A 26243-nucleotide genomic window follows, 5' to 3' on the forward strand; every position below is an offset into this window, starting at 1 on the left:
ATGATAGACAGAATCAGAGCCCAGGGATTCTTCAGAACAGTTTTCCAATGATCAGACCTTCTCTTAATCATTGGGTGGTATCAAATATTGTCAAGAATATTCATATTAAGGTGTATTTATATTATTCCTCCAATTTCATTCTTTTTCTCACCATATTCCACCATAACTCCCAGCTACAGCAGCGGGAACTATATTTACCTATTGGTATGTTACAATGCCCAGTGTTTTGACTTCTGAGCAAAGATTTACCTCACTATATTCCTCTCTTTGGATTATTACTATGTTTCTCATATGGCATTCTAAATTTGGTGACAATCTAAGACAACGTAGTGGTGGATTTAGTTGTGGTAATGCATATGAACTGGAGCAAAGCAGCAGTGGTAGGTGCTACAGCAGTGGCATGACAGTGCTAGGCCAGCTGTGACTTTTGAGGTGAAAGATTGGGATGGTTGAAAGGCAGAAAGCATCAGCCTTCCCTTTCTGAATGCATTTCTTTTTTGTTGTGGTTTGTGTAACTTGGACCATCTCTTCGTTGTTAAATCCAGCGGGAGGTCATTTATAACCATCTTATTTCACGTTATTGTTTGCAATCTAATGGAAGCTTGAAAACACAGTTTTTGACAGATTTTTCTATTTTGCATTTTTCCAACTATGGTAACTTTCTCCCCTGTGTTTTGAGTGGAGCTAAAAGTAACAGGGTTGTTTTAACAATTTCATTGTACTCATCCCAGCACAATGCAGTTCAGGGACTAGTATGTGTTAAACTGCTGTATCGTAGCTAATAGAGGAAGAGTAAAAGTCCCATAGGAACAGTAGCTTCTTTATCTACTTTGTAGAAGTGTGAATTAAATAAAAAGGTCGTGCTTAGAATTGTGAGGGCTTTCTTGGGCAGTTAGAATAATTTCAAGATGGGTGGAATCTGCCTTTTAAGAAGATACCTGAAAATGCTGCATAGGCCAGTGCAGAGCTCAGCAAAGAATTTACACTCTTCTGCAGTCTAAACAGGACAAAAGGGCCTGAAATTCTCTTGGAAATGACCTTAGCATCATTATAAGCTTGAGAACTGTAAGAAATCTTGAATACAACCAGGGTGGGTGCTGTTAAAAGCATTAAGAAAATCTATATTTTTAGCTGAAAATTGAGTGCTGTGTACAACGCACCTGCAGTGCCATAAGTAACTTGAGACATTGTAGAATAGGGTCTTCTCTTTCAATGTGTATAATGAACATCGATATGTACAATACTAGCAAATGAATGCCTATACATATGGAGTTGGGTGTGCCTGACTCCTAGAGTTGCCTGTTTTGGTTGGGTGTATTCCTGGAGGTTTCATCACATGACGTAAACTTGAATTAAAGATTAATCTTTAATTCCTGGAGGTTCCAGGACAATCCTGGAGGGTTGGCAACCTTACTAACTCCCATTGATGGGCATTAAGCGTGTAAATGCCTCTGAGGATCAGTGGTTGCAACTTAATTGTAAGATTGAGTTCCATTTTGCAGTTAAAGCAGCGATCAACTTGTTTTGTATGAAAACCACAGTGTGTTCTTCCCAGTCTTACAGTATGTACTTTATGAGTGCGGAATTATTTTTGTGAGAATTTACAAGTCAATAATGTAATTACTTTAGAGTTAAAATTAATTAAAATATATTTTGATAAGAAATGTTACATCTGTGTCAGACTTTTCTTTGTCCTGAATGATCTTAACAATGGACTAAAGCAGACTCTTCAAACTTTGCATATAGTTAAGATTAACTGAAATCTTGTGCACAGACTGTACCTGAAGAAATTAAGTGTGTCATTAAGCTACTTTATTAATGATTATTAACACCATGAGGGAAATATGAAAAAAAGTAATCTGCTTTTAAAAATTTGTTTAATTTAGTCTGGTACTACAACTATTAAAATCCCTTAATTGTAAATTGTACCATTCATGGGGTCATTATTGGGCTGAGTTAAATTTGTTTGGATGCTTTAACAGTGTATTTCTGACTTTAACATGTTTAGATTTTTTTAAGTGTAACCTTAACTCTGAATTTCATGGGTTTTAAAAGATTTTGAGATAATTACAACCTATTTGTACCCTTTAGCTATTGATACATACTCTTAAACCTTACTCCTTCTTAGCATAGGTGTTTGTGTGGGAATATAATTGCTGGACCAGAGCAGTAATACCTGTAATCCTAGAACAACCCGATGCCCAATATGTGTAATTCTGGATCTGAGCATCGATACATACAATGACAGGATTGGGTTGAATGTGTCTAATTCTGTCATTGTTCCCTGGATACCTCTAATTCTGTAACTGGCACCCAATACTATTGATATAATCTATGTAATTAGGTTTGGAGGGATTAGATTTTTATCAGTTAATGTTGGTAAACGTCAATTTCACCGTACACACACACATCGATGAAACATATTTCTATTGCTAATAATACCAATGTACAGGTAGGCAAAGTAAGAAAAAATGTTGTTTGAGAGCTTATTAGGGTTTGAGTTCAGGATCTTTACTTTGTATATTTTGACATGTGATGTTAACACTTTGTGTTTTAACAGTTATAAAGTTTCAACTTGTTAAATCTGTCAGGAAACAATTACTATCTGATATTACCCCCCCCCACCCCACCCCACCCCACCCCACCGAATTTCCCACAACTGTGAAAATTTAAGTAAAATAAAAATCTAAAAAAAAAAAAAAAAAAAAAGCATTGATGCTCTGTGTCGAAACGATGAAACCAATCGAAGTCCACCACGCCTGTGTGTAATGATCCCTGCGCCTGCCAAGCCATGGGGTCATTACGAGCCCTTACACAAAACCCACAGTCTCCACCTCTCCCCAGACTGTGTGTTGTAAGAGGGGGGGAACCGCATTATCGGGAATCACTCGCAGGGGGTTCCGGGGTGCCACCGTGTATCGGTGCCATGGGAACTCAGTCTCTGACATGGCACGGGGGGGGGCACAAGGCAGCAGTGCAGATATGGGCCTCCTGGTGCCCAGGTCAATAGGGTATGAGGGATGACACCTGTCTTTATAGTCCCCAGTGAGGGAGTCACTGAAAAACCAATAGAAAGGGGGTAGCTGGCCTCTCAGTGGCCCATGGTGGTAGACAAGCCTCTTGCCAGCAACCAAGGTGGCGGTTGCCCCTAAGCACAGAAGCTTCTTGCCAATATCCAAGATGGCAGCGGGTCCGTTCAATACGGAAGCTTATGGCCAGTATCCAAAATGGCGGCTGACCCCTCTCGGCGCAGTAGCGTCCTGCCAGCACCCAGGATGGCGACTGGCTGTTGGCCAGACGTCTAGTTTCCGTTTCCTGCCAGGAGCGAAGATGGCGGCGGCGGACGGGGAAGCTCAGTGTTGTCGGTGGGCGGTGAAGCCGTTTCCGCCACGGAGGCCTCTCCAGCAGTAAAAATGGCGGAATCGGTGCTGGAAGTTGTGGGGAAGCTGCAGTCGCGACTCTCGGGCAGTTCGGAACCTAAGAAGGTAACGGCGCCGACGGGAGGAGGCGGTGCGGGCGGGAGGCGGGCTTGGGGGCTGCGAGCGCCCGGGCCCCCTCCGGCGGGTGTCGGGGCGGGAGGGCGCGGGCCCCCCGCGAATTCCCCCGAACTGAGGCGAACACGGGGGAGTGAGGGGCCGTCCGAGGGCCGCTGCCAGGCAGAGGATCCCGGGTCTGGAGGGCTGGGGGGCCCTTCCAAGGGTCACTGGGGGCAAATGGGGGGGGCAGGGATCCAGGGTCGGGAGGGTTGGAGGGGGGGCATTCCAAGGGTCACTGGGGGCAGGGATCCGGGGGAGGGACAGTTTCTGAGCTGTCCTCTAAGGGCTGCTGGAGGGAGAAGGGGGGCTGGGGTCCCATTCCAGGGCCCCAGGGGATCGATGGAGGTCCACTTTCCTGGGTCCCAGGCTGGGGACGTGGGGAGAAGGGATCAAGAGAAGGGGGCTGGCTCCGCTCCTGAGAAGACTTCTGGGGGAGCTATAGGGAATATACGGGGAGGGGGCCAGGAGAGAGAGGCTCTAGCAGAGGGGGCCATAGAAGAGGAACTGACTGAGAGGAGTTGGGTCTGGGGGATATCGCAGTGAGGGCGGTCCTGCTGGGGATGACCCTTCGGTGGGCTACATGTGTTTGAACGCACAAGTGGTTCAGTATGTGCCAAGCAGTGGGGAAGTTGCAGCAGCAGTCCTGAGTGTGGTTGCAATATTTTTAAGGGGTCCATATCCAGGCCCTAACCAAATAAGTAGGCTCTGGAGACTCCCGGGTCCCTAACTTGCATCCTACAAAAAGACTCTTAAACAAGGAATAAATTCAATAGGATTTCAGAATGGACTCCGAGGGGGATACCTGCCCCTCTGGGATGGGTTATTCTGCATGTGTGGATGTTTTTTTTTATGTCCTAGATATGGACTGCAGTTAGTGAAACAAATAACACAGATCTGCTGAGGGAACTTGTTTCTGGAAGGTCCTTCCCCGGTGATGCTGAGAGTTATGGTGGAAACCCGTAATTCCTAATGTAATATTCTGGGTGTGATCATAGTGAAAGGCAATGGTAAACCAAAGCTTTGGCTGTTCGGCTGATACTGCTCAGGGGAATTTAAAGAAATTTCATTTAAGCTACAGTGGGCTCTTCTTTCTAGAGAGTCCTGGCCTGAGCTGGAAGTCTAGAGCTCCTGGGTTCTAACTCTGGCTCTGACTTGGAGATTCCCTCTCTGTTCTCTGGCAAGTTGTTTAGCCGGTATAGCTTTGTCTCCACTTGGAAAGTTATGTTGCGGACATCCATTGTCAGCAACAGTTGGAGATGAGACAGTGCTGAACTCAGTTCACTCTGATCTGTCCTTGCAGTTAAACTGTGTTTAGCACCAATTCAGCTGTATCCATTGCTGGTTCCCATTGTCAACAATTGATGATTCCTGCTATAGACAAGGCTTCTGTGCCTCTTCTCCATCTGTAAATTCAGGACTCTGACTGAGTCTGTGTACTGGCACCTCACTTATGCTGCTACCGTGTTCTCTAGAATCCAAGTTTTCATTGGGGGGCAGGATCGGGGTGGGGGAAGTATCTATCTGTTATTGTGGAAATGCGTGCAGTTGGTTTTCTGCATCTCAAAATCTAAAACAGTAAGTGCTGGTCTACATACACATTTTGCACTGGTAGAATTAAATCTCCTTTTAAACTAATTAGTGCAAGAAACTGAGTAAAACAGCCTTAACTCTGAGAGTTATGAACTGTCCCACTCATCTCAGAGTGCTAACTCAGATGTTCAAGGAGAGCTGATGTTGAGACTTGAAGTTTTATCTATTTCACTGCTCATCAAAAATCATGTAAGATAGAGGTAAGTTTATACTATGAAGATCTACACAATCTACTGTGTGTGACAACTCATGGTCTTTATAGGTAAGATCTCTTTTTGTGCACATGCATCAGTGATACAGTGAGAAAATTGCATTTTTATGGGGTTTATTTTCTTGTTACTTCTGTCTGGAGTTAACATGCTATACACTTTTCATAGCACTCATTGTTTCAGGGTGTTAGTAACATTAACCCTCAAAACACCTTTCTGAGAGTGTTAGCTCTATTTTACAAATGGGGAAACTGAGACATCGCTGTCTAGCTCAAGGTTTCTTGGACCGTCCTCAAAAGCATCTGGTTACTGGCTGGTGGCCCAGCTTATCTAGAATATGGGAATAACAATGTTTATCCACTCTTGTAAAGTGCTCTGAGTTCTACTGCTGAAACATGCTAAGTATTAATATTATTTTTTGCGACAACCTCAGAGTGCTGGCACAGAGCACTCTGTGGGAGACTTTGAATGCTGTTGTCATGGGTTGGAAGCAATCATATTTTCCAGTGCAGGGAGTGAAAACTCTAAAACAGTTACACTGGAGCTGTATTGTGTATTTTGTGTCCCTTCAAAACAGCTTGTTTTCTGCTGAAAGGAGAGAGGGGAACATACAAGCAACATAAAATGTTGTTGAAGAGAATGGGACCAAGCTATGCTGCAATAATCTGAAATATATATGCCTTGTTAGCATTGCAATGGTCTAGTTATTTAAAAAACATTAAAAAGGAAAATGAGCGGTTCAATTAAAATAAACAATATGGTGCTTCACAGTACTACTTCATAGGTGGGTACCTGTTAGATTAGGCTCAAGTTTATTAACAAAAAATCCAAAAGCTTTGTTTAAACATTCTCCACACACATTTTCAACAGAAGCATTGTGGTAGGGCATGAGACTTGGAAATGAAAGTCGTTTTGTTTTGTAGTACCTAAAGGCCACAAATGTGCTGTAAAAACACACCTGAATACAGTCTCCCTGCTCCAGAGGTCATGCAGTCTAGGCACAAGACTGAAACTGTTTTGTGATTCATTCTCCTTGGACAGTGGTAAATAAGCAAGTAATGTATATAATGATTGACTATTACAGAGAACTGTTTTAGCAACCTAAGGCCTGGTCAACACTGAAAAGTTATATTGGCATAGCTACATCGGTCAGGGGTGTGGGGGAAAAAAACACCCTGACAGTCATAGCTATGCTGACATCACCCCCATGGTAGATGCTGCTGTGTCATGAAAGAAGGTTTCTGTTGACAGAGCTAACTTCAAGGAAGGGTGGTGTTCCTATACTGACAGATAAACCCGTTCTGTTTGTATAGGCTTTGTCTACATTATTGGGCTATGTCAGTATAGTCTTCATAGTGTGGATGTACCCTAAGGTGCTGTTGGCGACAGAAGTAACCAAAAGAAAGTCTTGCGTCTGACAGTGTTCATTTAAAAGTTTGCAACTCAGCTGGAAAACCTTCTGAATTACAGATTATGAAAACAGCATATAACATGCCTTTATATATGTACACATTGAAAGCTAGGCCCTGCCTTGATGGGCAAGGAAGGATGTGATTCAATTGTTATATCAATTCGGGTTAGCTTAGCATGATTGAAAGAGCCCTCAAATCTTAACACAGGAGTTTTTCCAAGCATGTTTTCCAAACTAACGTGATTGAAAAATGCACCCTTTTTGCTTATCAAGATAGGGCCCTAAAAGCTACAAATAACCAAGGAGTGAGAGGAATTGCTGAGTATGCTACAAGGAAGTATAATTAGAACACAACTGGGATGAAATTAAAGAGAAAACTTGGAGTAAATATAAAGGGGAAAACATTCTAATAGTGGGGTCTTTTAGGTGTCTGTATAGTCTCCGCAGGGAAGTGGTGGATGTTCCATTGCCTGAGAGGTTTGAAATTAGATAGGCCGAACCCCTAGGAAATGTACAATGGGGAACAATCCTAAATGTCCAAGCAATTATCTGAATGGTTCCAATGTCTCTTCATCTACAATTTGCTGTGATTCCTTAACTGAGATTGGTGTCTTAGTTGACACTGGAATTGTACAGCCCTCTGATGTAGACCTTAAGGCAGTGGTGGGCAACCTGCGGCCTGTCAGGGTAATCCACTGGCAGGCTGCCAGGCAATTTGTTTACATTTGCACGGCCTGCCAGCAGATTACCCTGATGGGCTGCCTGCGGGCCACAGGTTGTCCACCACTGCCTTAAGGAATGCAACGCTTATTCCAATGGGAGATGCATTCCCTATGTCGTACTCAAACTGTCAACATGGCAGGGCCGGCTCCAGGCACCAGCGAACCAAGCAGGTGCCTGGGGCGGCAAATGTAAAGGGGCGGCAGGAGGTTGGGCTCTGGGGCGGCAATCCGCCCTCGGCAGCCACTCCATCACAGCACGTTTCATGCTTGGCGGCAATTCGGCGGCGGGGACGCAACTCTTCGGTCGCTGGCAGCAGTTCAGCGGCCACACCATCACTCCGCCTGCGTGTTCGGTGGCAAGGTTTTTTGTTTTGTTTTGTTTGCTGCTTGGGGTGGCAAAAACGCTGGAGCCGGCCCTGCAGATGGCAACTTCCTCTCTGATTTATTTGGGACCCTTTTAAAAATATTGTCTTCTCTGTAACTAGCGGGAGTGATTAGAGTATCTTGTTCCATTGCTGTGATCTGCAAGAGGATTGGTTACTCTTCTTGGTTGTACTTAAGTAGCACTTATTTCTAGGCCATCAAATGTGAGATGCAAACCTGACCTGTGGTGTTTTATCAGAGACCCAGTTTTATCAGAGATCCTTGTGTGGAGCAGCAACAGACTAGGGCTCAGTAGCCCCTTGTTTCCCCCAAACTATCTGCTGAGGAGTGTCATGATAATAGAGCTGGGGTGAAGGAAGAAGGAACGTTGTTACTCGACAGTAGCACCTGCTACTTAATTCGCAGCAATCTAAACGATATGAAAGGAGTTATCTTGGGACAGCAGATGACAAGAGGATTTACATCAACAAGACCAATCAGTAAAAAATGGAGGTATAACTTCCATCCCAAAGCTTGATATCCAGGCTCCAGACCTCATGATCTGATGGGGTTCCTTCACCTGGATGTATAATCTGGGTGGGGTAGCAGGGAGGGTGAATTTAAGAATCAGTTAATTATTGTTGGAGCACATGTGGGATAATTCAGTGTCCGCTTCAGTATTTCAGAACAACGGTGCTAAAAAGCCACGGTTGGTTTAAATACTTTGAGACCAACAGACAAATTAACCTTCAACCATGGAGAAGTGGTGATCAGCCCTCTGTAGTGAGCAGAAGCCATCCCATTAGTTCTTTAGGATAGATGAACTTCTGCTTTTCTTATGTTAAGTTTTGGAAAGTCAAAGCGTCTTTCAAATATATGTCAAAACTTATTTTGTTCAGTGATCAATGTATAACTTTTATAATCTGGCACTGGAAGGATACTTTTAATGGCTGAGGTTAGTAGAATGTCTAATTACACCCCAAAATTAATGTTAATTTTAAAGGTAAGTGCTTCTGGGTCATGGATGTCATCGTCTTTTGTGTTTGTATAGCACACAAAACAACTGAGCTCTGAGCTATGATGGGAGTGTATAGGTGCTATGATAGTGTCTCGATTTTAGATGCTGAACACTCAGACTTTTGAAAGGGGCCTGATTGTTGGAGGGTGGGTGCTCAGGCACGATTTTCAGAAAGGTTTCAGAGTAACAGCCGTGTTAGTCTGTATTCGCAAAAAGAAAAGGAGTACTTGTGGCACCTTAGAGACTAACCAATTTATTACAGCATAAGCTTTCGTGAGCTACAGCTCACTTCATCGGATGCTTCATCGGATGCTTCATCGGATGAAGTGAGCTGTAGCTCACGAAAGCTTATGCTCTAATAAATTGATTTTCAGAAAGTGCCCTTGAAGAGATCCCAAGATGGGCATCAAAAATCACTGGACACTTCTGAAAATGCTGGCCCTGGGTTTTATATCCATCCCTTTTACAAACTTGCTGTGTGACTCTGGATAATCTCATCGGTGTTTCCATTCTCCATGAGTAAAGTGGAGATAATACTTCACAGAAGTGCTGCGACTTAATGCTTACAGTGCACTTTGACAGGTTTCAGAGTAGCAGCCGTGTTAGTCTGTATCAGCAAAAAGAACGAGGAGTACTTGTGGCACCTTAGAGACTAACCAATTTATTTGAGCATAAGCTTTTGTGGCCTAAAACCCACTTCATCGGATGCATGCCGTGGAAAATACAGTAGGAAGACACACACACACACAACACGAAAAAATGGGTGTTGCCATACACACTATAACGAGAGTGATCAATTAAGGTAAACTATTATCAGCAGGAGAAAAAAACCTTTTGTAGTGATAATCAGGATGGCCCATTTCCAACAGTTGACAAGAAGGTGAGAGTAACAGTGGGGGAGGGGGGGAATAAGCATGTGGAAATAGTTTTATTTTGTGTAATGACCCATCCACTCCCAGTCTTTATTCAAGCCTAATTTAATGGTGTCCAGTTTGCAAATTAATTCCAATTCAGCAGTCTCTCGTTGGAGTCTGTTTTTGAAGTTTTTGTTGTTGTAATATTGCGACTTTTAGGTCTGTAGTAGAGTGACCAGGGAAATTGAAGTGTTCTCCGACTGGTTTTTGAATGTTATAATTCTTGACGTCTGATTTGTGTCCATTTATTCTTCTATGTAGAGACTGTCCAGTTTGGCCAATGTACATGGCAGAGGAGCATTGCTGGCATGTATCACATTGGTAGATGTGCAGGTGAACGAGCCTCTGATAGTGTGGCTGATGAGATTAGGTCTTATGATGGTGTCCCCTGAATAGATATGTGGACACAGTTGGCAGTGGGCTTTGTTGCAAAGATAGGTTCCTGGGTTAATGGTTCTGTTGTGTGGTGTATGGTTGCTGGTGAGTATTTGCTTCAGGTTGGGGGGCTGTCTGTAAGCAAGGACTGGCCTGTCTCCTAAAGTCTGTGAGAGTGAGGGAGCATCCTTCAGGATAGGTTGTAGACCCTTGAGGATGCTCTGGACAGGTTTCAGACGGGGGCTGAAGGTGACGGCTAGTGGCGTTCTGTTACTTTCTTTGTTGGGCCTGTCCTGTAGTAGGTGACTTCTGAGTACTCTTCTGGCTCTGTCAATCTGTTGCTTTACTTCAGCAGGTGGGTATTGTAGTTGTAAGAACGTTTGATAGAGATCTTGTAGGTGTTTGTCTCTGTCTGAGGGGTTGCACTTTGAGATTCTCAAATGACAGCAGTGCAAATTAACCTTTGATGCATCCGTAGTGCTGCTGCCTTGCAGACTTCCCCTCTCTTTCTGCAACAAAACGTTATATTTCTTTGAATCAGTCCTCTACATGTTCACCACCTTAGTAGCTTGATTTGAAGTCAGATAACAGCTGTTTGTGGATATGAGTTTAGAGAAGTTTGTTGCTCAGACATCTCTAATGAGCTCCCATACAGTGCAGAATTTTCTTCCTTTCTAATCTCAGTATGTGATTAGTATGATAAGTCTAAACACTTCCCTTGTTGTCTCTGCAGCTGCTGAAAAGTCTGAAGAGACTTTCTGAGTTGCCTATCACGGTTGACATCCTTGTGGTAAGAACTATAACAATCTTATATTTTTATGGTACCTTTCATGGAACAGAGTAACAAAATGTCTCCCTAAATTGAAATGTGACTAGGATATTGGGGCTAATGCTCAGTTCTTATGGAAAATGCCATGTAGGGCCAAAGACAAGTGAAGCTGAAATCAGCATCAAATTGGAAACAAGGTGTAAATTAAAAGTGATCAACCATTGCAATGGATTACCCAGGGATGTGACGAATACTCCATCACTTGGAGTCATTAAACCAAGATTGGATCTCTTTCTGAAACAGATGATCTAGTTCAATCACAAGTTATAGGGCTTGATGCTGGAATCCCTGGGTGGATATTGGCCTGTTGTACAGGAGGTTCAGACTAGATTATCGTAATGGCCTCAAGACCTTAAAATTAGGGCTGTTGATTAATCGCAGTTAACCCATCCGATTAACTGAAAAAAATTAATCGCAATTAATCGCAGTTTTAAATGCACTGTTAAACAATAGAATACCAATTGAAATTTATTAAATATTTGTGGATTTTTTTGTACATTTTCAAATATATTTATTTCAGTAACAACCCACAATACAAAGTGTACAGTGCTCACTTTATATTATTTGTTACAAATATTTTCACTGTAAAAAGATAAACAAAAGAAATAGTATTTTTCAATTCACCTCATACAAGTACTGTAGTGCAATCTCTTTATCATGAAAGTGCAACTTACAAATGTAGATTTTGTTTTGTTACATAACTGCACTCAAAACCAGAACAATGTAAAACTTGAGAGCCTACCAGTCCACTCAGTCCTGCTTCTTGTTCAGTCAATCGCTAAGACAAACAAGTTTGTTTGCATTTGCAGGAGATACTGCTGCCTGCTTCTTATTTACAATGTCACCTGAAAGTGAGAACAGGCATTCACATGGCACTTTTGTAGCCAACACAGCAAGGTATTTATGTGCCAAATATACTAAACATTCATATGCCCCTTCAGCTTCGGCCACCATTCCAGAGGACATGCTTCCATATGGATGATGCTCATTTTAAAAAAAAAAATGCATTAATTACATTTTTGACTGAACTCCTTGGGGGAGAATTGTATATCTCTGGCTCTGTTTTACCTGCATTCTGCCATATATTTCATGTTATAGCAATCTCGGATGATGATCCAGCAGATGATGATTGTTTTAAGAACACTCGCTGCAGATTTGACAAAATGCAAAGAAGGTACCAATGAGAGATTTCTAAAGATAGCTACAACACTTGACCCAGGCTTGAAGAATCTGAAGTGCCTTCCAAAATCTGAGAGGGATGAGGTGTGGAGCATGCTTTCGGAAGTCTTAAAAGAGCAACACTCCGATGTTGAAACTACAGAACCTGAATCACCAAAAAAGAGAATCGGCCTTCTGCTGGTGGCATCTGACTGAGATGATGAAAATGAACATGTGTCGGTCTGCACTGCTTTGAACTGTTATCGAGCAGAACCCGTCATCAGCATGGACGCATGTCCTATGGAATGGTGGTTGAAGCATGAAGGGACATAAGAATCTTTAGCACATCTGGCACGTAAATATCTTAGGACGCCGGCTACAACAGCACTATGCAAATGCTTGTTCTCGCTTTCAGATGACATTGTAAACAAAAAGTGGGCAACATTATCTCCTGCAAATGAAAACAAACTTGTTTGTCTGAGCGATTGGCTGAACAAGAAGTAGGACTGAGTGGACTTGTAGGCTCTAAAGTTTTACATTGTTTTATTTTTGAATGCAGTTTTTTTTGGGGGGGGGAGGGGGTAAATTCAACTTTCACGATAAAGAGATTGCATTACAATACTTGTAATTTTTTTAATTGCTTGAAAGCCCTACTTAAAATCTGTATCTGAAAGTGGTCATGACCCTTTTTCCTGTGACTTATCTGACAGATGACCTCCTAGCACTGTGATGGAACATTTCTGACTCTTCACCATCAACTGAATGTGAATTTCTTTCTCTTTACTAAATATTGAGCACAAGTCTGGTACAATTCCTGCCCGAAACACTCAATTGCTTTGGCCATTTCTCCGTTGCACCATGATGATCTCATCAGTATTCTTGGATTGGTTGATGAGCGTTGAGTTCTGTCTTCTTAAACACTGACGCCTCCTGGAAGAAATTTGAGCGAAACTATTCTGCTTATCTTATATTCTTAAGGGCATTTGCTTGAAAACAGACTATTTGAGTTTGCACTTGTTTTGTTGCTGCTCCCCTCCTGAATCTATCATCGGACCTTGGTGGAATTCCAGATCCTTTTATTTAAACCCTTTTAGTAAAAAAGAGTTTCATAGCAACTCTAACATGGCTTGGTGTGAACTCTTGCTGTGGCCGCTCTCTTTCTGTTGCCAAATTGGAAGCTGGTGATGCAATAGAAGGACACTTTGCCTGTGTATCTGGTATGTTTAGGTAGCATTGAAACGGTTAAATTTAGTCTAGCTTTCTTGAGGCTGTTAACTTGAAGGTTCTGGGTAACCAAGTGGATCTGGTAGTTTGACTTTGATAAACCTGTTTTGGGATGACCAATGCTGAGACTGACTGGTTTGCAGAGATCAGCTGATGTCTTGCATCTTTCTTGCAGGAGACTGGTGTAGGGAAGACTGTGAATGGCTTACGGAAACATGAGCTGGTGGGAGACTTTGCCAAGAACCTAGTTGCCAGATGGAAGAAGCTGGTGCCAGTCCCTCAAGAAGTAGAGCGGTAAGCTAGCCTATCCATTTGTCTCGCTGGATAAGCTGCATTAAATCTCCCAGTGGAGGTGATGCTAGATTTCTGTGGCCTTGGAAATAAGGCTAAGCTTCAAAATACTCATAACATCAGAGTGATAACTCTGCATGAAGTGCTTACCTCATTGTGGGGTGAGTTTCCTGCCTACAGTGGCCACAGAGTTGCTGACTACTGCAGTTTCAGGTCGGAGTAAAGTTTTTCTTTCAAGAAATGGTAGTGTGATGGAGAGAGACAGACACTAGACGCCTAGAAAATGTCTTCAAGAAAGCAGGAGACAAACCCTACATCTCACTTCCCTAATGTTGTAAAACTAGAGAGGAAACTATAGGTACAAAGTAGTGTGGAAATCCTCTTTCTGTGAGCCAATGAAAACAGCTGTTACGAAAACTCAGCCCTTTGGTTAATACTAGCAAGTTTGTTGTAGGAACAGTGCTGTGGCTCCAGGGAGAAAGATTGGCTGATTGAATTGACCTCTTCTGTGGCCTAACTCATGACTCTGTGGTACTAGAGACTGGATTGTAACGGCTGCTGTAGCCCTGCATGCCAGTGTATGTAATTAGGAGAATGTAGCCCAGTATGGCCCCATGCATTCTTCCTCTGTCTTGAGCTGCTTTGCACTCTCCCAGATTGCTGGGAAATCTTCAGTCCTGGTTAGTTAGGACTTGAAGATTTCTGTACTGGAGACACTACCACTAAAGCCCTGAACATTGTGCAGGAAAGAATCATCAATGTTTTTACTATGTTCAACCTCCAGACACTCTTATTCTTCTGTGTACCTGGTTCCCATACGTAATGTCCTCAGGAAGTCGTTCCTTTTATTCTTGTTGATGGGTTTTTGTCTGTCTATTGGGTTGTCTTTGTATCTCTTAGAAATAACATTGATTCAGAAGAACGTGACTATGAGAGAAGCAGCTCTAGGAAACGGCAGCGAGAGCCTTCCCCAAAAGAGGATGAGGAAGCTGAGCAGGATTACTCGGAAGCATTCCAGCCTTCCTGCAGCCAATCATATGAGCCAAACTACAGAGAGAAGAAGGCCAAAAGGTATTCAGAGCCTGAGAGAGCCCATGAGGCCATCAGCTATGGCAGCCAGGAGGACAAGGGCTGGGGCAGAGCTTCCCCAGTGCACTCCTCAGATCAGGAATACTCGGACTATGGGCACGCTTTGTCACCTGAGCTGAGAGAGAGCCCTCAGGAACTGTACATGGATCACTCTGCCTCTGAGGAACAAGAGGTGGAGCAGACAGTGTTTCATCGGAAAGCTAATAAAGGCCAGAGCTTTCAGGACAAGCTGGTGGGAAGCCACGAAAGGAATCCCAGCGAATCCCAAGACAAAGGAAACCTGACTCGGAGCAAAGAGCACAAGTCCTCTCACAAGGAGAAGCAGCGACTGGACACCAAGGGGGAGGTGAGGACCTCTGCCTTTAGCCCAGAAAGACTGCACAAGTCCTCTTTCAAGGAGCAGGTCCGAGAGGCTCCCTCAGCAGGTGGCAGCAAGGAGAAGCTCAGGACTTTAGACAGCACCAAGAGAGAAAAGAACAGAGAAAGTGGTGGCTCCAGGAAGGAAAAGTCACAACCTCACTTGGAGGAGGCTGTTGACAACCATAAGAAGCAAAAACACCGGGACTCTGAGAGAGCCAAACTGGAAAAGTCCAGGCTAAGCCTGGAGATATCCAACGTGGATCGGGAGAAACGGAAGTTAGAGGGTAACTCCTCAAACAGGAGCAAAGAGAAGGGGCTTTCTAGCAGCTTAAAGACTACTGAGGGCAAATCCAAAGCCTCTGACTCAGACAAAAAATCTGTGGGTTTCTCACCAAGTTTTGGGGAGGTGGAAGTGGAGGATGAATATGAACAGCCTAAAATGTCCTTTGAGTCATACCTCAGCTATGACCAGCCCCAGAAAAAGAAGAAAAAAGTGGTTAAACCCCCTGCTCCTCCAGTCCCTGAGAGAAACAGAGGGCATGGCAAGCAAAATGGGTCTAAAGCCAGTACCAAGAGCTCAGACTCGAGCCGAAAGAACACAAGTCACAAGCAGACAAGCGAGAAAAGGGCAGAGAAGAAGCAATCTGGGACATCCAAACCAAAAAAGGTAAGATCTCCGAGAGTCTGAATATGAACAAACTGACATTGGTAAGTGCCACCTTCCATACCAGGGATTCTCTGCCCTACTTGGCAGGTGCTTAGGATTAATTCATGTCCTCTTTGCCATCTGAGATACTGAATTTAGCATAGGGCTGGTGTTCTGTGGGGCTGTGAAACCTGATACGTGGGGATGTCCCATCAGGTACTCCATGGGACCACATTCAGTAATGCCTCCTTCTGAGTGACATTTCTGCTGTTGGGTGAGATGATCCATCCCGCACTTGGCTTCTTACTAGTGTCATTGAGCACAATACTCTGTAGCATATACCGGTATGAGTGACTCTCATGTTAGTGAGTGTGGGGATGCTAGGAGGCTCATGCTTGTGTTCTGTGCTGAAATTGCCTTGGGCTCATCCACCGATAACATGGACAAGATTGAAATCTCAGCCTGAGGCTATGCCCTGGTGCAGGCTGATCATCGTCATGTGGGTTATTAAGCTGTTTTAAATGAATACATCCTACCAGCTTCTGTGCATGTTATCTCCCTCCTTTTATCTCTGTTCAGTTTTGTGATTTCTCTCCCTCCAGATCCCCATTGATGTGATGCCAACGTTACCAGATATCCCTTTGCCTGCAATTCAGGCAAATTATCGCCCACTTCCCTCTCTCGAGTTGATTACCTTCTCTCAGACAAAGAGGAAAAGTATGTGCTGGTCAGGGGATGGGGCAGAATCTTTGGGACTGGAAGAATCCTTGGGTGCTTTTTGGGGGGGGGGGGTAGAGTTTGGTATGATTAACCTCCATGTGCAGAATCCAGTATGTCCCTGTGATTCACTTTGTGTGACCTCTCCCTATCCAGCCTCAGTACCAGTGCAAAGCTCAGGGACTTAAGGCCTTATATTCTTAGGGGCCACTGTTCTGCCTCTGGCAGGGGCCAAAACCTGATCTTTCAGCAGAAGATGACTCCCCTCCTCCCCACTTTGTACATTTTGGGAGGGACAGGGGAGAGTCCTTCCTGACCCTGAAGTGGTTGGCTTATTCTGAAGCATGAGCTTTGATTATGTGTCCTTTGGCGCATGACTCAATTCAGGCACAAGTAAAGGGGCTGCAGTCACATCAGAGGTCGGCTGACCAGGCTACTCATGTGCCTCTGAGCCTGCTGTATTAACCTTGATCTGTCTCAATAATTGCTCAGGACTTGCTCTGCAGTTCAAGATGCTCTTAGCACTCAGGTGAAACCATGATGCCGGTCTTGTTTCTTTTCTTTCCCACCTGTCCTCTGACCACAGCAGTGTCCTCGCCCATTGAGGAGGGTGAGGCTGGCTTTACAGGACGCAGGCTGAATTCCAAGATGCAAGTGTATTCGGGTTCTAAATCTGCCTACCTCCCCAAGATGATGTCTCTATATGAGCAGTGCATCAGAGTCCTCAACAACAATATTGACTGTGAGTATCACTCCTGCTTTGCTTTAAAGGTGTAATCATCCACAGTCAGTGTGAGGAGAGTTCTGTGCTTCTGCTGACTAGTTCTGAATACCAGTGGAATGCTACTCATAGGTGTCATGCGGTGCAGTGAGTTGTTAACCTGCTTTTATATCTCCAGGGAGCACCTGGCTTTCTACACTTTACAGTCAAATCACTTAGCAAGCTAAGCAGGAATGGGTTAGGCTAGTACTTGGATGGGAGACTGCATAGGAGTACTGGTGCTGCAGGAATTGGTGGAGGGTGTTCTTCCTCTGTGTCAGTACTGAACCAGTGCCCCAGCTTACGTCTGGAGAGCACTGCACTGTTAGAAATAAGGCACAGAATTGGGATTTTGACTAGGGAGGTGACAAGTGACCACACATGGTTAAGATTACCCATAGCACTCTTTTGCAGGAATAGAGGTGTCGGGCCCAATGACTTGCTCAAATTCTGCTGCCTGTAAATTCTCTCTGCAGCAGGTGGATACGGTATATTCCTCTTTCCTGCCCTTCCTGTTTTAAACTGCTGTGTAGTATTGCTGTGAGCTATTTAACAGCTGCTGTGGTCTTCTGCATTTCTCTGGTGGCTGCAATGACCCATGTGTTTACCAGTAAGCTCTGTTAAACACTTTCCCTCATGCTGAAAGGAGTCAGATAAACACTGTTGGTCTCTCTCTCGCGCTCTCTCTCTCACTCTTCTGTAGCAATCTATGAAGTCGGTGGAGTTCCTTTTTCAGTGTTGGAGCCAGTATTGGAGAGATGCACCCCTGATCAACTGTATCGCATTGAGGAATGTAATCACGTAGGTGTCTCCAACGCAGAGGCGGGAGATGGGCAGGAGGGGAATGCTGATATTTCCATGCATGGGTAACATTCTGTCTTCACTGGGAGGAAAAGACGTGGACCATGGCTGAAAGGCTTTGGGAGAGGTCACCCAACTCTTCATTCTGGTCACAATTTATCTCCTGCCACCGAGCCTCGCTTCCCCATCAGCAGCCAGTATTTCTGGTGTGACCGTGTTGCCTGGAAGGGCCATCCTGCGATTGCTCAAGCAGGGCAAACGGCAAAGAATGGGGCAGACAATCCCCAAAACTGGTGGATTATTCTAATAATTAGATTCACCAAGCCAGCAACAAAACAGCTTCTGCAATATCTTACTGGTTACCCAGAAGCCAAAAATACAGCTTCCTTAAAGCAATCCAGCCCTGGGCTTCCACCCAGACAGCCAAGTCAAATATGATGAGGATTACTTAAAATCTTGTTCACCATATATAAAATTCTACCAATCCCAAGGGATCAGACATATTGCCCACCAGGTCAATGAATATTTCATACTTTACCCAAATACACCCATACAGCCACTTATTAACTAAACTAAGATTTATTAAAAAGAGTGATTATGGTTAAAAGATCATTATACATACAGATATGAATAAAGTTCTTAGGTCAGTTTCATAGTAGAGATGATGAGCTGCTGAGTTGCAAAATGTTCTTTCAGAATCAGTTCCATCAGTTATAATCCAACAGGCAGTCCCTATGCAGAGGCTGTATACATTCTTCCCTGAGAATAGCAGAGTAATCCAAATAGGGCATCAGCTTCCCAGTCTTGCAACTCAAAACCTCCCCTGATAAGGTTCAGGCAGACTTGAGATGACAGAGTTCTTTTATAGATCTCTGGCAGGCTGTGCTAGCCTCTTGACATCAGGTAGCACAGCAGGTATTCGCTGGGTGAAGAATAGGTACTAAACATTGTGGCTTTGAAGCAAAACCTCCTATTTCCTATATATACCCAAGTAATTAGTTGTATTCATCAGCAAAAGGTAATTATCCATTCAAGTAGTTCATAGACAATGTACTGCAAACTTCAAAGAGAAATATAGACAATGATATTACACCCAAGTTTCATCTAAATATTAATATTCCCTTTTGATCTCTTCCCATCTGTTACTATGTTCTATTAATTTAGAGAAGTTTATCATCTATCAGTTAATGAGATCACATTGTGACGTTTCTAACAGATATAGGAAAACACAGACAAATACAATTAGTATTTACTTCTAATTCTTTGACCATACAAAGTTTCGAGCACTCTGATATATGTAACATGGCTTTGATAACCAGCTACAAGAAATGGCCCTGTTTACCATGTCAGTTCTTCTCTAATATGTTCTTAAAGGTTGATCTGGATCACGTTAGCCTGCTGGTTGCTTAACTCTTTCTGGCTCATTTTCACACCAGGATATCCCACACCACAGATGAGGTGCTTCTGACAGGGGTTAGTGTTAAAATCAGCCTTGGTTGTGTCCCAGGCTACTGGGGCTCATCAGCCATTTCCTGTCTCTCTTGAAATCTGTATCTCCTTCATGCTCCCTCAGCTTCCAGGCTCTCTGGAATGTGGACCCGAAACCAGTTTTCCCTCAGTGGCAATGGTTTGCCAGGCCACCTATTGGGATCTCCCAGCATGGTGCTTACCCTCACTGTGCTAGGAGCATGTGGTTGGCTTCTCAGAGCTGCATGTGAATACAACCCAGTATGCAGTTGCACTAACGGCAAGAGGTTCAGAATGCCAGGAGGGTTTTGCCTGATAGGGAAGGTGTCTTGTGAGGCTGGAAATGTTCTGGTTTTGAACTAAATGTGGCTGGCTGTGTCCCAGGTCTTTGGCAGTGGATAATCTTACTTGTTGCTTTGCCCTGCAGGAAGCCAGTGTTCATAGCACCAGGCCCAGCTGCTGAGTGGGTAACGAGACTGACAGAGCTCCCAGCTCTGAGCTGGTGTCCCAGGTGTCTTTCAGGAGCACCCCTAGCCTGGTCATGGGTTTTGGCATCCCCCACTTCCTTCTAAGTAGTATTGAGGTCCTGCCTCCTTGTTTACTCTGGTTACATTAATCTCAGGAGGCGGATTGGTGCTGAACACCCTGACCGCTCCTACGGAGGTGCGTGGTGCTTGCCACGTCTGTTAGTTCAGGGCAACCAACTGCAGCACCGGCAGCTGAGGCTTGGAGATGGCTCCACTTCTGCTCATGCTAGCATGTGGTGGTACCGCTCCAGTGTAAATCACGGTGAGAGTCAGAGGAAAGAGGAATGCCACCACTTCCTTCTCTTTCCCCTGCCCACCAAAGATAACATGAGAGCAAAATACATTGGCAGCCTGCTTCCCTGCAGCACACCATGATTTCCCATCATGCAGGAGGGATAGCACATGCCCTTGTAAAGGCCAGTGGAGGATCTGGCCTGGAACTCCTTATAAGCTAATCACAGTGCTTCTGAATCCAGCTGGGAGGAGCAGATTGCATTAAAGCAGATGCTCTTTCATTTGAGAAGAGCCTAGCCAGTGGTATAGACTCCTCCTTTGCCGTGGCCAAGTTTCCAGCTCTACTTTTTGGAAGGCAACGGGGTTTTCACACTGCACCTTTGGGCTAATGCTCTGGCCCTTTGCTATGCTGATGTGAAATAGGTAACTGCCCCATAGGGGGCGAATAGACTTAAGTACTGAGGCTACTGTGAAATTCTGCCCTTTGCCTAAGGTCCCTGCAGTCTATTGGATGAGCATGGCAGGAGGGCAGCATGACACAACCCTGTAAACTGGGATGAGCTGAGTGTAATAGGGAACCTAGCGGAACTTCTTGAGAAGAGTCATTACCTCACTGCTTGATTCATGTAGCTGGGACATGCTAGACTTGTGAACTACTTAATAGCACTAGGGGTAATGGTATGTGAAGGGAGGAGGGCCACTAGGTGACCCGTGGGTTAAAGGTCTGAGCTTGTGCTCTCTGGAGAGAGCCCAGGAAACTGTGTCTGAGGTAACTCGTGGGTCTGTCTCCAGGTTTTAATTGAGGACACGGATCAGCTGTGGCAGAATCACTGCATCCGGGACTTCAAGAAGGAGAAGCCAGAAGAGTTTGAGTCCTGGAGGGAGATGTACCTCCGACTCCATGATGCCCGAGAACAGCGGCTGCTCATGTTAACACAGAACATCCGCTCAGCTCATGCCAACAAACCCAAAGGTAAAGCAGGCACTGGGTGATGCGGGGGCGACCAGAAGGGGGAGGGACTGGTGAATGGAGTGGGTTGTGATTCTTCGTGCTGGAGTTAAAAGGAAGGGATGTCTGTCTAGGTGGCTGGTTCAAATCGGGTCTCGGTTAGAAGCTGTCCCAAATCACTGTTGTCTGCATGATGGGCCCACTTAAATGACTTTGCAAGCCTCAGTTCAGTTCCTAAGAGATTTGTTCCATAGCAAAACCGGCTACTGTCCCTCCCTGTGGGGACATCAGAGGTCACGGAGACTAAAATCTCGTTTCGTTCCTAGAGTAGCTCCCCCAGGTTGGAATTGAAGTTATTGATAGGGCACTCCAGGGCTGTTCTGAAATTCTCTCTCCACAGATCTATCAGTCTGGCTTCTCTCACGCACGAAGCTCGGTAGCAGAGGGGTACAGGGTCAGGGAGGGAACTCTGCCCCATGTAATGGAGTGAAAGGGTAAGGATGTGGTGGCTGATGCTTCCACCAGAGAGCATGGAGGTGGGATCGGTGCTTTATGACAGTGAGTTCAGAGGACCCACTTGTGGCTGGATCCTAAGGGGGGTGTTTTCTCTCCTTCTGCAGGCAGAGTGGCCAAGATGGCATTCGTCAATTCAGCAGCAAAGCCACCTCGGGATGTGCGGAGGAGACAAGAGAAATTTGGAACTGGAGGAGCTGCTGTACCAGAGAAGATCAAGTGAGTCTTAAACCTCCCCAACCTGTCCAGTCAGAACCTTTCCTTAGGGTGCTGGGCAGTGGGAGAAACCCAGCAGGTTGTCTCCTGAGCACAAAGAATCCCTGCTGTATTATGGAGGCTGGAGGGAAGGGAACAGGAGAAAGGAGGTTCCCCCTGCCTTTAGATACTTCCCATTGTGACTAAAGGGGAGGGAGAGGTTTGCTACTCATTAGCAATCGATGGCATGTGAATAAATCTAAAAACAATAGACAAGCATCTATCTCACCTGCCAAGCTCTTGAGTTTAAGCTCTCCCAGTTCCCTGGTTTGCTGCAGGAGTAACTTAGGCCATCAGTTCTGGCAGGAGACACTGGGACCCTGCAGCACAGGCCTGGGCTGGGAAAAACTTCTCAGGTCCCTTCTATCTGTGGAATGTTCCTTGGCAGCCATTGAACGTGTTGGAATGCTATACACAGTGCTGAGCGTGGCCTGGTCTAATGTTCGAGCACTGGACTAGGAGCCAGTTTTAATCTTGGCTCCTCGACTGTCTGACTCTGTAGCTTTGGGCAAGACACTTAATCTCTGTCCCTGTTTCCTAATCTGTGAAATGGGGCTAATGATCCCCCGTTCACTGGACACTGAAGACGAATTGTTTGCGAGGTAATAAGTGCAGTTCAGTCATGTTGCTGGGGAGCTCCACCTCAGGTGTGCAGCAAGTTGTGTGGTTGGGACAGAGAGAAGAGCGTATCGACACAGCCGCTACCCGTGCATGGCACAGAAATGAATTGCTTCCGTCATTGGAACTGTTTGTAGCTCCTCCACGTTTCTCTGAATTCCAGGATAAAACCAGTCCTGTTCACCCCGGGGAGAAGTTATGCCCAGCCGGAGGAGGAGCAGTCCTATGATGGGCCCAGCACTAGCAGCGCCCATTCCGGCCCATCTCCAGGCAGCGCCACCTCCGGCTATGACCCCAGGAAACCACCAGTGAAGAGTGAGTTATGCAGGCATCGCTGTCTGTGCTGGTTATTTCTAGCTATCGTTACTATGAGCTTTAACCACTGACTGACCATGTATGGAAGAGATTGATACAGGGTTAGCAGGAGGATGACTCTAGAGAGGGGGGTTCCTTTTCCAACCCTCCTGTTAAAGGGAAGGGTGGCAGAAATGGTTCAGATTGCTGCAAAGCTTTAGAAATGGTCTTGTGGTGGACGCAGAGACTTGGTTTCATTACCCACCTCTGCCATATATTTCCTGGGCAAACTTGGGGGAAGTCAATTTCTCTGCCTCAGTTTCCCTGTCTGTAAAACTGACAATACCGACCTGTCTCAGAGGGGTCTTGCAAGGATAAATTCCCATATCTTGGGTGTCTGAAATATTCAGCAGTGGCAGGTGCTCTCACTAAACCTATTCACAAAAATAGGCTGGAATTTAGTCTGATTTAAGTGAGGTTTGTTGGATTGTGGTCACGGACTGAGCGCAGCCCTGAGTATGTTCAGCTTAAAATGCAAATCCCACTGCTTTTGTTAATCTTCCGTGGATAACTGCATCCCTCTCATGGGTAGCTCACCATGGAGAGGAGGAGGAGGAGGGGGAGAGGAAAAAAACTGGCAGAAGGAAGATGCCCGCTGAGCAACATGGCCATGTTTGCTGCTTAGATATCACCTTGATAGGCACCTGAGATTTATGGCCAACAAATGAGGAGGGTAAATGCCTTTCACAGGTTTGCCGTGTTATCAGTGGAAAGATCTAGTAGACCAGCTGAGGTTCTTAGTCAGAGCTACTAAGTCTGCTGCTCTTTGGAAAATTCTGAGTGTGGCACATGATTTGAATGCTCCCAAAAATTTAAAGCTGTTCAAAATCCTCTGGCATGCTGGCCAGCCTTTCTTTTAAAGGCAGCATTAGCAGATGCTGATATTGCGCGGTTAGTAGGGGGAGGATGGGTGAACCTTGGACTGTATGGCTCCTAGTTAGTTCAATCCCTTTTCCACCACGTTGGGGCCTTGCTTTTCCCAATGATGATCAGACCATGGCATAGCCTCCCAGGAGGCAGTGAAAACCCCATTTGCTTGAATTAGAGCCCTGCACAGATACACAATTTTGTATCCGCATCCAATCCACAAACATGGTTTGCGGATATCTGCAGATTTGCAGGACTCTAACTTGAATCATATAAAACTAGACTGGATAAAGCACTGGGGAATGTATTGTAGGGAGCAATTCTTTACTGGCCTGGGGCTGAAATAGAAGATCCCAATAGGTCTTCTCCACGTCTCAGCCAATAGAACTGGAAGCTACAACGTTGGCTTGTGCTACTTGGATGCCAGTGGGATCATGAGAGCTGCAACTAGGTAACCAGTTCTCTGTTCTTGTGACTCTTTGTACCACTACTCTTAGTTCTGTTTTTTTCCCTTTGTTTCAGAAATTGCACCCATGATGGCGAAGACTATCAAAGCATTCAAAAACAGGTTCTCTCGAAGATAAGCTGCTCAGGAGAAAGATGGGAATTCCTCTCTTGTGGGGGAGCGGCATTGAAGGTGGAGGGGAAGGAAGGCACCCAAGGAGCTCCGAGTCCTTTCCTCAGTATGCTCCATGGAGGCTGCAACAGCTGTGAGAGGCTTAAAAAACCTGCACAAGGATGACAGCACAGTATTTTTCAAGCCAGCCCTCCTGTCCCTTTCTCTACCTCCCCTGCCTTGCCCCCAATTTCTATCAAAACCACCACATTCAGAATTATGAAACATTCAGAAAATGTGAAGTCTTGGTATCTGCTGAGAAGGGAAGGTCCAGAGACTGATGTTGCTATTTAACCTCTTAATAAATTTACAAAATGGTTTTAATTAATATTTCCCCCAGATATTATTTGTCACCCCCCCCACCCCCACCCCAGTCCTGGTAGAAGGACCCTGTCTCTTTCCCGGTGACTTGAGTTGGAGCCCCTTCCCTCCATGTGGATGCTGTTACAATGGGAGACTCTTCCTTGATTTCTTGCCCACTACATGTCAAGTCCTATCCGGAACAGGTAATGCTGGAGGCCAGTCTGCTCACCAGTCCTTCAGCAGGCTGGCTGGGTCTGAGGCATCACTCTCCAGTTGTGTACGTTCATGAATCCCAGCTCTCAACCTCTCTGATTTCCTTGTACAGATGCTTAAACTGTTGTGTGCGAATTCTGAGGACCCTTCTCCCGCTGTTCTCTTCTTCTTCGGTGTATTGGAAAAACACGAGAATTCTTTTGGGAGAAATATCACTGTGCCAAAATTGAAATTTTAATCGCCCTTTTGGTTTTAGATCGGACTCTGGAAGCCAGAACAATTTTAACAAAACCAATGAAGGAATTGGTTTTCTTTTAGCAGAAGGAAGCAGTTTTATCTAGTTTCCCAAGCATCACACAGCATTGGAAAGGATTTTCTGTGTCTAAAAGCTGTCACTTAAATCCTGCCTTTTCCCCTGTAAATTATTGCTGGAAAAAGCAAAAGCTTTAGTGTTTTTTTTTTGTTTTTTGTTTTTTCTAAAGTAAAGCCACTTCATGGGGAAAGTGAATCATGTCTTATGTTGGTGCAAACTCTACAATACAAATTCAAAACACATGGCGATTGCACCTGATGTCTGAGGGAAAAATCCCAGCTGTGAAAAGGAGGGGTGAGATTTTACCTTTGAGTCAGCGGCCTGTGTTGAGATTGGTTGAAAAGTAACCAGGGAACTTTGGTGCAAAACTCCATCATGAAGGTGGTCATGGGTAAGGATGTTGGGACTGTGACTTCAGTTAAATGAGCAGAATTTCACTGTGGCTGCAGCTGCTTCTGGCACAGTTTCAAGTGAGCGACACTACTAGGAAGTCACTCTAGGTTATAAAATCCTTCAGCACAAGCACTGAATCTGTCTCGACAGATGTGAAAGCAAGTTTACCTGGAGCACTGCTAGCAGAGGTTGGACTGGGTAAGAGCTGGTAGTGCTCTGAGGGAACCTGTCCTGCTGTTGATGGATCAAGCCTATCTGATGGGCTCTATAACTGGATCTGGAAATGGAAACTGTCCAGGTCTAAGACCCATTTGAAGTGCTCCTAAATGCAACTGCTGTCTCTGACTCCGTAGGACATTCTGCTCTCCTTGTAGGAAAGGAGGCAGTGCTGGCTGCTGCTCTTGGTGGTAGCTGCTCAACGACATGACCATATTTTCTTGACTGGAAAACCCTGAACAAGTGGACTTGGCCGTATATGCTGGCCTGAGGGAACTTTGCTGTGAAGCGTATACCACAGAGGACTTGGGTGGGTGGGGGGGGGGGGGGGTAAGCTTTCTATTTAGGCATTTGAACATCATGAAAGCCCCACTTCTTATTTTTAATTTTGA

General features: G+C 45.0%; 1 protein-coding gene across 2 annotated transcripts; it reads left to right on the forward strand.

Annotated features, from left to right (window-relative positions):
• The first annotated feature begins 3321 nt into the window (after window positions 1-3321).
• ELOA (elongin A) lies at window positions 3322-24770 on the forward strand. 2 transcript variants are annotated; one of them, XM_074934290.1, is made up of 11 exons: window positions 3322-3485; window positions 10872-10928; window positions 13525-13643; window positions 14541-15756; window positions 16338-16452; window positions 17039-17194; window positions 17916-18013; window positions 21034-21214; window positions 21811-21922; window positions 22740-22891; window positions 24320-24770. In XM_074934290.1, the coding sequence occupies exons 1-11, from the start codon at window positions 3414-3416 to the stop codon at window positions 24379-24381; spliced, it is 2340 nt and encodes a 779-aa protein (XP_074790391.1). In that variant the 5' UTR covers window positions 3322-3413; the 3' UTR covers window positions 24382-24770. The 2 variants fall into 2 exon arrangements, with proteins under 2 accessions (XP_074790391.1, XP_074790392.1); XM_074934291.1 differs by having other exon boundaries at window positions 17042-17194.
• The last annotated feature ends 1473 nt before the right edge of the window (window positions 24771-26243 follow it).

Source organism: Natator depressus, chromosome 19, assembly GCF_965152275.1.
Source record: "Natator depressus isolate rNatDep1 chromosome 19, rNatDep2.hap1, whole genome shotgun sequence".
In the NCBI taxonomy this organism is placed as follows: Eukaryota; Metazoa; Chordata; order Testudines; family Cheloniidae; genus Natator; species Natator depressus.

Bases quoted from the DNA above. Each gene is read 5' to 3' on its own strand.
- ELOA (XM_074934290.1), top strand. From the start codon at position 3,414: ATGGCGGAATCGGTGCTGGAAGTTGTGGGGAAGCTGCAGTCGCGACTC. The intron at 13,644-14,540 runs GTAAGCTAGCCT...TGTATCTCTTAG, and splicing joins GTCCCTCAAGAAGTAGAGCG to AAATAACATTGATTCAGAAG. The intron at 21,215-21,810 runs GTAAAGCAGGCA...CTCCTTCTGCAG, and splicing joins TCATGCCAACAAACCCAAAG to GCAGAGTGGCCAAGATGGCA.